Source organism: Mus musculus, chromosome 5 (genome assembly GCF_000001635.26).
Source record: "Mus musculus strain C57BL/6J chromosome 5, GRCm38.p6 C57BL/6J".
NCBI classification, from domain to species: Eukaryota; Metazoa; Chordata; class Mammalia; order Rodentia; family Muridae; genus Mus; species Mus musculus.
Window position 1 is genome coordinate 112,448,336 of NC_000071.6, and position 11,056 is coordinate 112,459,391.

Consider the following 11,056-nt stretch of genomic DNA (forward strand, 5'->3'; position numbering starts at 1 on the left):
AGCTCCGGAGCAGGGCGAGAGATGAGGTCATTGGTGGCACACATCAACTATGCATGGAAGCCTCCTGTCTCCAGACTGACGGACACCTCTCCCTGCTTCCTGCTGCTCCCATGGATCTCCTGGATTGAAGCATTGAAACCCCCTGTGCCACAAGCCAAAAACCCTCTCCCCGGGGAGGGGCTTCCTCAACTATCCTTCCTGGCAGGGAAAGCCAGCCAGTGTAGTGGCCATGCTTTGGGGGAGGGGTCCTCCGCTGTGTGTGGGAGGTTTTCCTCCAAGTCCTTTCCTAGGCCATTTGCTCCACACTCGGGGCACACTTCTCAACACTGTAACTGTGCTGTGCAGGATACAATTTTGAGGCGACCCACCCTTCTTGGTAAAGGGAAACCAGACTGTGCCCAGACCCACACTGAGAAGCAAAGCTGAGAGCCTGGAACCTCCAGACCCTCGGTACCCTTCCTCCCACAGTGGAGGTCACGAGTGCACCCGGATGCTGTCCGCCACAGGTTCCAAGCCTCTGGAACTTTTCCTACCTTGCTGAACACAAGCTCCATGCCCAGGGTCTATCTAGGCCCCGCCCTCACACCCCTCTACAGGCTCCGCCCTCCCAATCTTCACAGTCCCTCCCTACCACCTTTCCTTTTTTTTTTTTTTTTTTTTTTCTTCGAGACAGGGTTTCTCTGTATAGCCCTGGAACTCTGTAGACCAGGCTGGCCTCGAACTCAGAAATCCACCTGCCTCTGCCTCCCGAGTGTTGGAATTAAAGGCGTGCTTGTTTCCTCTTTCTTGCCCACGCCCGGCTTGTTTCCTCTTTCTTGCCCACCTCTCTTGGCAGGTCTGGCCCTCCTTCCTACAGGCCCCGCCCCATAGACTCCCCACCCCCCCATTACAGGACCCTCCCTCGAGTCCCACCCACAGGCTCCGCCCCCTATCTGGCCCCGCCCTGTCCCACAGCACTTTTGCCAGCAGGTGAATCCCTCGATCCCTGAAATCCTCTTCCTGGGTCCTAGCAGGCCAAAGAATTAGACTCCCAGAACATTCCACATTCTGAGCCATCATTGTGCAGAGAACCCACTTGGTTCCAGGACTTGGACAAAGGTGGTCGGCTGTGCTAGAGCTGGGGCAATGTAGGGAAAGTGGTGGCTTTAGGGACCCGGACAATGGCCGGCTGGAACTACTGTAGCCTACAGAAGGTGCAGAGCATCCGGCAGTGGGATCTGTGAAGAGCAACACCCTTAGGAGGTGAAGGGACTATGGAGTCCCAAGGTCAAAGTTACCCAAAGTGGAACACTAAGGGCAGACGTGCTACCATCTTTCCCCAGAGAGAAGGAGCCAAGACTTTGATACCCTCTGCAATCCCTGCTCAGCTTGAAGAGACTGCTTTCCTGACACCCAGCTACAGGACTATCCTGAGCAGGAAAAGGGCCTTGTATGACGTCAGGGTGAGATGGCCAGAGCTAGTCTGCAAGGAACAGAAGGTAATGGGAGAGGATTCATACGATGTAGGATTCCCATATCTCGACAGAAAGCTCACAGACGTAAGCTCCTGTTCCTCAGAGGCTAGCATCAGCCTCAAAAATCAGGAAAGCAGCCACAGTGAGTTCCACAACCCCTCAGATTTTCCGGGCTGCCTTTCAGAGGCTCCTTATGTGACCATTCTCAACAGCTACCTGAAACCAGAGTCAATGACACGGCTGGAGAAGAAGATGAGGAGGAGGACCCTGGTGCTCATGAATCAGTTGGAGCAGGAGAAGGAAGCTGCTAAGTTTCGGAGGGCAGTGTTGCTGAAGGACACAAGGGAACTTCAGAACGAAAAGTCTTACGAGGAAGCAGAGAACAAGGCCTTCTTGGAATTCCTGATGAAGAAAAACCAGAAAACCCAGGAGAAGTATGACTCCCTGTGGAAAGATTACATCCAGCAGTATCAGGAGATCGAGGACAGGAGGCGAGAGATGGTCTCTACCTTCACCTCCCGCACCGGAAGTCTCCAGAAGCAGCTGAAGGAGAACAAAAAGCTCGAGGCCAGCTTGAAGAAGAAGCTGAAGGCTCTGGCTCCCATCGCCAACATAAAGGAGAGCCAGGACTGGGAGATAGAAACCTTAGAGCTGGAGAAAGCCAGCATAGTAGCTGACATCCCCTTCCTGGACCGCGAGGCACACCTTCAGTTCCTGAAGGAAAGGGCCGCCTTGGCGAAGCAAGTGGAGGATCTGAACCTGCTGGAGTCTGGAGAGGACATCACCAGGGAGCTAAAGAAGAAGACCAAGGCCTGGGATACCGCGGCCAAACAGGCTTACGAGGACTTCTGCCACAACATCAATGCTCGGAACAGGCAACTGCGAACGGAGCTCCAGCAGCTGGATTGGGAGTTTTGCAACCTGGAGGATAGGAGGGAGAAGCTGGAACGGAGAAAGCAGCGGTGGAAAGAGCAGCAGTGGTACCTGGAGGCTCTCACCCGGGGGAGGGAGCGCCTGCAGCAGCAGGAGCACCGCAGGCAGCAGCGGGAGCACCGCAGGCAGCAGTGGGAGCACCCAGCACTGGACCATCTACTGGGTGCCAGGCAGAAAGCCAATCCTAAGAAATGGCTGCCACGTCCCAGAAAGCAGACTGGAGCTGAAGCTGGGACACTACACAGAGAATGAGGATGCTATCTGATAATGCAGAGGACAGAGGCACCAGGGGGACAGAGGGCTGAGCTTCTCAGAGGGGCAGAGGGGTCCTGGGCTGGCCTTTCTCTCCAGCTTGTCTCCCACACAGTAGCTAGAAGGGCTATCCTAACTGAAAGCTTCCCTGCATTGGGAAGCTTTGTTCTTCAGAAGCTATACCTCCCGTGCTCCCAGTACCTCCTGTGCTCCCTGTACCTCCCATGCTCCCAATACCTCCCGTGCTCCCTGTACCTCTCGTGCTCCCTATTGCAGACTTTGGTGCTCAGTTCCTGGTCTAGTGTGGCCTTCATGATGACAGGGTGCATCTTGTAACAGGCACCTTGCACACAGTCAGCCCATCTCACAGTAGGAGCATCGGTGTCTTAGGTGGGCACAGAGTGGCATTTGGGGAACTGGGTTCTTTGCATTTGTGTCCAGTTGAGGCCGGATTGTTTACAGTGTTGTGGGGTGTGGTGTAGAGTGTGGCCCCCTGTTTGGGCCTTGTGCTCCTGTGTGACAAATTACAGCCAGCTCTTCGAGTCCTGGGTGTTGCTCCAGCCTTACATTGTAGAATTTTAACTTTTACTTAGCTATTATAACATGAACTCATTTAAAACTGTGCCAAAAAATGAATTGCTGAACATACCTTTGGCTTACAGAGTTAACTTGCATGTGAAATGTTCTGTTCTTAAGCAACGTTATTAAAAAAAAAAAAAAGAAGCCAATCTATGATTATTCAAAATAAAAGTCTGTTTATCGTTATCCAAGCACACAGCTCTTTCTTTTTATGTAGAACAAATAAATCTTGGGAGACTTAACATGAAAACTGCTTGCACCGTTCAAGTCTTGGCTACTATGTGTAGATTGCTAAGGGATAAAGGAAGGAAGCCAGCCTGATCTCCTCCTGCCTGGAGCTTGTGATCATGAAATCCAACTCAGGCAGGACTGACCAGTCTTCACTGCTCACTCGAGCCTCACCCAGCTCTTGCAGGAGCAATAGATGCTTGATGCCTGTGGTGCTTGGAGCTCGAGACTCTACCTGGCTCTCTCATAATTATTGAGCATCTACTACGTGCAGGGAAGGTGACAACTCCACAAATCCAACGTAGTAGGACTCTCGGGGCTCCCTGTTACTTGGAAATGTTCAGGGGACAGGAATCCAGGACTTACATCCTAAGACATTTGCAAGGCAGACAGACAGACAGACAGACATCTGCTACTGGGGGAGGCTGCCTTGGGGTAGCATGGAGGAAACTGGTGGACATGAGGAGGACTGACCAGAATCTCCCCAAAGCCACCACACTGGGCTAAGTCTTCATGAGGTGCTGAGACGAGTGCAGGGTGAGGCACTGCTCGGTATCACATGACCTGCCAGCCTTCAACAACCTGGAACAAAAGCCTATTTGGGGTTATTCAAGATGAAACATGACGGTAAGGGTCAGAGGGCACAGACAAGGGTCAGAGGGCACAGACAAAGGTCAGAGGACACAGACAAGGGCCAGAGGGCACAGACAGCAGGAAGGAAGGTAGAAGGGGTGTGACAGGCGAGGACTTTAGATCAGAGTTTCAGTGTTGGCTGTCCATCTCACTGGGAACAGGGCACCCTGGAGGGTCTAAGAGGGAGCAGCATGTTGGTTTCCCCAGCCAGAGGCCACGAGGTCCAGCAGGTGGCCAAGTGATGTGTTTGAAGCTGATGGACAATTGTCCCCATCCCCTGCCATCTCCTTCCAACTCCCTGTGTAGTGTTTACTGCTGTGTGTGCCTGGTCTACTGGTCAGAGTTGAGCAGGAAAGAACCAAAGCCAGTAGAAAGCACCTCTCCATGGCCTCTGCATCAGTTCTTGCCTCCAGTTCCCACCCTGCTTGAGCTCCGGTCCCCAGCTTCCTTCCATGATGAACCTCAATGTGGACACATGAACGGAATGACCCCCCGCCCCCAAACTGGCTTTTGGCCATGGCGTTTCACCGCCACAGCAATAGTATAATCCAAACTAAGGTGGGACCCTAACTGAATTTTCCCGTTTCAGCACCGGAAGGGGCCCCCCATCACCTGGTCCTATGGCAGCCTCTAGGAGCCATGCTTTCTCAGAGAGTGTTTCAACACTTCCCTGGGGGCTCGAACTCCCATTTTTCTTGGCCCTGAAAGTTACTGGTTAACTGGCACGTCAGGAACCCTGCGCATTGTGTACACCGCATCTTCAAGTCTAGTCCAATTTGGCCCCAGGCACGTCCGTGTGTCATCCCTGAGCTCTCAGCATTCACACTGTCCTCAGTCGTCCTCAGGGCCTTCATCGGAGCAGCCAGCCCTACTGGACAGCTGCAAACCATTCCGGATACCACACCAAGCTTCAGAGAAACAATGCTTCCTGTGACAGGATAAGCACTCACACCACTTCCCACACTGGAGGACTGCTTCCACTTTGCAGACAGACAAACTGGAGGTCAATTAGAAGAAGCCACCTATGCAAGCCACAGGATACCTAGGGCTCAAGGCAAGTATGTCTGCCTGTGCTGAGCCTGGCATCTTTTTTTTTCTTTCTCCTTATCTTCCAAGACAGGGTTTCCCTGTGTAGCCTGTAGACCAGGTCTGTAGACCAGGCTAGCCTTGAACTCAACCTGCCTCTGGCTTCCAAATGCTGAGATTAAAGGTGTGTGCCACCACTGCCCAGTGAGCCTAGGCTCTTAACTCACAGATTACACCATTCTCTGAGAATGCCACAGGCCTGTGTCTCCAAGAAATGTGGCATGGGATAACCTGGAGGCCTATGTGTCAGAAAATGGGATCAAACAGCTACAAGCAACACCATAGGGACCGGTCTCACTGCCCGCAATGGTGGCATCTCCAGTCCCCACATTGTCACAGACACAATGTAGTCTGCTCAGATGTCAGGCCTTCCTCCTTAAGAAAGTGTTGTCTGCTCTCTGGGGAACATCCTGCATTGTTATTTTAGCTCATTTATTTTATCTCCCTTGGTGGTGATTAACTTTGTTTCATCGGTTGCTGTTAAGAGTAACTAACAGAGCCGATGTGAACCCTGTTAATCTGGGTGCCTTTATTTTTGGCAAGTAACCCCCATCTGTGTTGCGTTTTGGAAGTATTTTAGAAGCACTCTGAAAGACAGGAAAATGGGGTGGGGTGGGGAGGAGATGGTCTGGAGCCTGGATATGGGGAGATGGGGTTTGTAACTACGCAACTGGAGTTTGCCTCCCACAGTGTACACAGAAAGAAATGATCAGCCAACCCTTTACTCCTTCCAGACAAGTGTTAGACCCTCACGTAGATATTCTGCCCTCGAAGGGTTGATCAAGAGGCATGTGCAAGCTGATTTAGGCAGGCAGACATATGGTAGAATGCAGAAGCTTATGCACTTATTTAAATATGAATTATATACATGGCATACGAATGATTCATCTGTCAAATGGCTAATTTCAGTGGAGAGGCAAGCCCATTTATATATGCAGCTTTAAGGCACTCAAAAATCAGCTGGCAATGGAGCTGGGTTGTAAAATAATAATAACTCATAGCCCACACAGGGTAGCCGCTTGCTTAGTCCATGATCCAGTGAAGTCCAGGGTTGGGTCTTGACCACTTTCTGTTTTGTTAAATGAGGTCCCCAATCTGCCTATGGGCTTCCACAGTGTGTCAGTTGGCTGTGATCACATTCTGACAAGAAGCTACTCAAGGGAGTGTGAGTGTGTGGGTGTATGGGTATGTGGTTTTGCCTCAAGGGACACGGTCCGTCTTGACCAGGAAGCACAGCAGCATAAACTCGAATCATCCTGTCACACTGCGTCTACACTCAGGAAGTAATAGAGTGTGGACAGGAAGTGGGGCTGACCGTAATAATCTCAAAACCTGACCCCCTTCCCCCAGTGGCTAACTTTCTCCAGGTAGGCTCCACTTCCTAAAGGCTCCACAATATTTACCTAGTCGGGAACTAGATAATCAAACACACAGATCTGCGGAGGTCATCTCACAACCACTCCATAGCGTTCCATCCCTGAGACCCATATGGCATCCACGGAAGTCTCTGCTTGAAATGCACTCAACCCAACGCCAAAGGTCGCCAGGGTCTTTAAATAGTCCTCAAGCTGTGAGCTAAAGTCAAAAGGCAAATTCTGTATTTCTGCCACACGATGGCAGAGTGAATGCATCACTCCAAATAGCTGGAAAGAAGGCGCGGCAAGAAAATCTCAGACCAGAGGAAGACAGAAACCCAGCTGGGGAAACCCCAAACCCTTCTGCTTCATGTTAGGCATCTGGGGTTCATGATGGAATAACATTGGGTAGCCCCTCTCCTCCAGTTCTACTGCCTGCAGCTCCTGCATCCTCTCTTGGTCTGCCTCTTCTCTGTGTCTGCACCTTTCCTTGGCAGATGCTCCATGATCTTGGCACTTCCAGTATCCTCCCAGTGCCTGTCCTGTCATCCTGTGTGGAACCGGTGGTTTCTGAAAGGCCCGGTCCTTTCAACAGCTCCAAACCTCACAAACTTCTTGTCACTCTGCTCAACTTAGGCTCTTTCTCACTGCAGACCCAGATGGCAGCCACAAGCCTCGACTGGCCGTACCTAGAGCCCGCCATGCTTCATTCTGGCCTCACACAACGTCTCAGGACACGCACACCGTGCAGTCAGGTTCTTTACCCTCATGTCACACAGGGGAGCTCTAGCCGGGTATCTATGGAGAGATTTCTTATTCCCTGTGCTGGCTGGTTTTGTGTCAACTTGACACAATCTAGAGTTATCAAAAAGGAAGGAACCTCAATTGAGAAAAAAACGCCTCCACACAATTGGTCTGTAGGCAAGCCTGTAGGGCACTTTCTTAATTAGTGATTGATAGGGCAGGGCTCCGCCCATTGTGGGCGGGGTCAGCCCATTGTGGGCGGAGCCAGCCCATTGTGGATGGGGCCATCCGTAGGCTGGTGGTCCTGGGTTCTATAAGAAAGCAGGCTGAGTAAGCCATGCGGAGCAAGCCAGTAAGCAGCACCCCTCCATGGCTTTTGCATCAGCTCCTGCCTCCAGGTTCCTGCCTTGCTTGAGTTCCTGTCCCTAACTTCTTTCAGTGATGAATGGAAACGTAAGCCAAATAAACCTTTTTCTGCACAAGTTTCTTTGATCCTGGTATTTTATCCCAGCACTAGAAACCCCAAGGCAGAAATTGGCACCAGGATAATGGGGTACTGCTGTGACAGACCTGATCATGTGTTTTAGGAACAGTTGAGGAAGGACTTTGGAACCTTGCACTAGAAAAGCCACTGAGTGTTGAGAGCTCAGTGAGCTGTTCTGCAGGAGCTTGGAAGACGAGACCGGTTGCGGGCAGTGTAGACGATGAAGGCTTGGTCTGTAAGGTTTCAGAGGGAAGCAAAGACTTTACTGGGTGTTTTTGTGTGAAGAATCTGTGCTTCCTGGCTAGCTGGCACTTGATTAACAAGAGACAAGAAACAGTAAAGTTAAACCTTTGCTTCAGTGGGAAAACGGATGCTGCTCATCAACCAAGAACCAGCTGTCATTAAGAAGCATCGCTGAGGTGAAATCTTCTGGGAAGGGTTTTCTCAGGGTCAGCACCACAGAACCTGTGATCCAGGAGCCACCAAAGTTGTACCTTGTGCTGGCAACTGAATGTGGTACTGTAAGAGTCACCAAGTAGTCCTGGTTTTGAAGGCATGAAGGGGTCCTGAAGAACAGCTGAGGCTTGGCACTGTGTGGCAGGACTGGGGCCTCTGAAGAGAGCCACGGTGAGGCTGTTGGTGGAGGTGCAACTCAATTGCAGCAGGGACCCAACATTTTTTGGAGATGTCTATACCATGGGAGGACCACCAAGAACAGCAGCAATGGAATGGGGCCAGCTGGAGCCTAGAAGACCAGCTGTGTGTGCTGCAGAGGGCAGACCCTTAGAAGTGACCTTTGGAGGAGCCCAGAATATTGTGAGTGTAGTCCAGATAACTGGTGGTTGTCTCTGCCTCTCTCCTTACAATGGGATCACAGAAGTGTGGTGTCACACTTGGCTTTATGTAAGTGCTTCGGTCTTGAACTCAGATCTTGTACAGCAAGCGTTTTCCCCACTGAGCTGCCTCTCCAGCCCCCTTGATAACATAACTTTCTCTAGTATGAGCTGTGAGGAAAGAGCCAGTCAGAGGGAAAGGCTCACACACTGGAGACCCACAGGAGCTTGTCCACAGCCAGCTGAGACTTCCCCCAGCCCCAGGTCTCTGGGGTGTCACCCTAGTGTCCCCTCCTGCCTGCCATCACTGTCTGGCCCTACAGGACTAGACGTTCCTTCTTCCCTGAGCTCCTTCTGACATTTGTACAGGGCAACCCCAAAATGCTTTGAGGAGGGAAACAGGGGTGACAACATTCAGTTCACCTGCTGGGTAACAAGGAGAGAGGACCCCATCCTTTTCGATTCTCCACCAGATGATGCTGCCCTGGCCTGGCTGTGGGGAAGGACTCTGAGTTAATGGTTTGAGCCTCTCTGTCACGCACAGGCTTTGAGATAGACATAAAACTGATCTGGTGCCAAGCTGAAGGTTAATTGAGTATTTGGTGCGCAGCAGGGCAGATGAGAGAGATTCCCTTTTCCCTCTACCCTTGGCCAAGCTAGGCGCCCACGGACGCAGAAGGCTTGATACAGGCAAAACCGCACATTTGGGAGGCTTCCAAAAAAGAAGAGGCTAAGATAAGCAGAAATGGGGCGGGGGAGTCCTTCAACAACTTACTGGGTGGGGCTTGAAGCTGGGTGGGATTCAACAAGAACCTGGGAGTCAATCCTTCCCTGAGGCAGCTCAGTGAGTTTGCCCGGTAACTTCCATGGGTTGAAGTTCTAGTAAGCAGAATTGTATGTTGGTGACTCATCACAACATGGCAACAGCTGTGTGCACGTGTATGTGTGCATGCATGTTCACGTGTGCACAGGTACACGTATGTACACGTATGTACATGTATGTGTGTGCATGGAGAAGATAGAGATTGATGTCCAGTGTGTTCCTCCACCTTATATACTGAAGCAGTCTCTCACTGCCTAGTCAGATTGCCTGGGGCATCCCATTTCTCCCTCTCTAGTCCTAGGGTCGCAGGTGGGCTGCCTGCCATGCCCATCTGGCGTTTACATGAGGACAGGAGCTCTGAACTCAGGTCCTCAGGCTTGTGAGGCATGCCCCACTGAGCCATCTTCTCAGCTCCCACAGTGCTCTAGAATGGAGTTTTCTGTCTGAAGCTTCAGTTCAGAGGACCCCCGAGATGACCTCTGTGACTGATCCTTCCTATGACTGTTTCCCTCTCATCTCTCCTCATTTGCTTTTTTTCATTTTTTCTTTTTACATCCTTGCTTGGGAAAATGCTTCCTCCTGGCTGCCATCCCTGATTTAGCCCAGCTCCCTAGCTGCCCAGCCGCTATGCAGTACTCCTGCCTCTCCATGCAAGGCCCACCTCCAGGAATCACAGATAGTGATATCCCGGAATCCCCACTGAAAATCAAAGAGGCTGCAGCCAGAAAGAAGGCCTGAATCACACAGCTGAGAAGAAAAGGAGACAAACTTCTGTCCCTGGCCTTGGAGGATCAGCTGTTCAAAATTTGTGGGGCTTTTAGCTCAGTTGGAGCAGGAAGGCCAAGGACAATCTCTGGGAACAGCCTCACACCAACAGTCTCAACACACATGCACCTGAGGGAAAAAAATAGAAATGAACAGAAATGAACCCATACAGTGACAGCCAAGTGATTTTTGACAAGGTGCTCAAATCAGATACTGGAATTTTTTTCTTTTTCTTTTTCTTTCTTCCTTTTCCTTCCTTCCTTCCTTCCTTCCTTCCTTCCTTCCTTCCTTCCTTCCTTCCTTCCTTCCTTTCTTTCTTTCTTTTGACAGATGGTGCCGGGGAAATTTGTAACATAACAGAAATGGATCTATTCTGCTCTCCGGAAAACACGTTCAGCATGGATCAAAAGATTCACTTTAATACCAGGAATTACAACTGTTAGAGGAAATTTAAGGAAACACCCTGAGACACTGGCACACACAGGGATTTCTGAGGGAGTCCAACAGCTCGGGGAGAAGCAGCATCGAGAATCAAGAGATGAGACTGCAGGGAATTTGAAAGCGAGAGAAGCCACCAGCGGAGCTAAGAAATGACAGTCGGGTGACTGATCTTTGCCAAAGCCACATCCAAGGATTGATAGTGTCTGTAGAGACCGTGAAGAATAAACATTCTCCAATCACCCTATAAGTCAATGCGCAAACGAACCGAACAGACAGGTCCCTAAAAGCGATCACAGGCCCATAAAGATGAGAAAATGTCCCATGTCCTTAGTCACAAAGGACAGACCAATCAGAAGTTCATTCTGCCAGAGTCAGTCTGGCTGTCGTCAAGACGGAGAATGCCGATACGGACGTGGGTGAGGGGAACACTTTGTCACTGCGGGTGG

At 50.9% G+C, this 11,056-nt stretch overlaps 2 protein-coding genes across 10 annotated transcripts in view; one reads left to right on the forward strand and one right to left on the reverse strand.

Moving 5' to 3' along the window:
- The window catches only part of Sez6l (seizure related 6 homolog like), a 159,385-nt gene that overhangs the window by 29,185 nt on the left and 119,144 nt on the right, over positions 1-11,056 (reverse strand). The window lies entirely within an intron of this gene.
- On the forward strand, positions 1,091-3,403 carry Gm6588 (predicted gene 6588). Its single transcript, NM_001177504.1, has one exon. It carries the CDS (start codon positions 1,254-1,256, stop codon positions 2,637-2,639), a length of 1,386 nt encoding a protein of 461 aa, NP_001170975.1. The 5' UTR covers positions 1,091-1,253; the 3' UTR covers positions 2,640-3,403.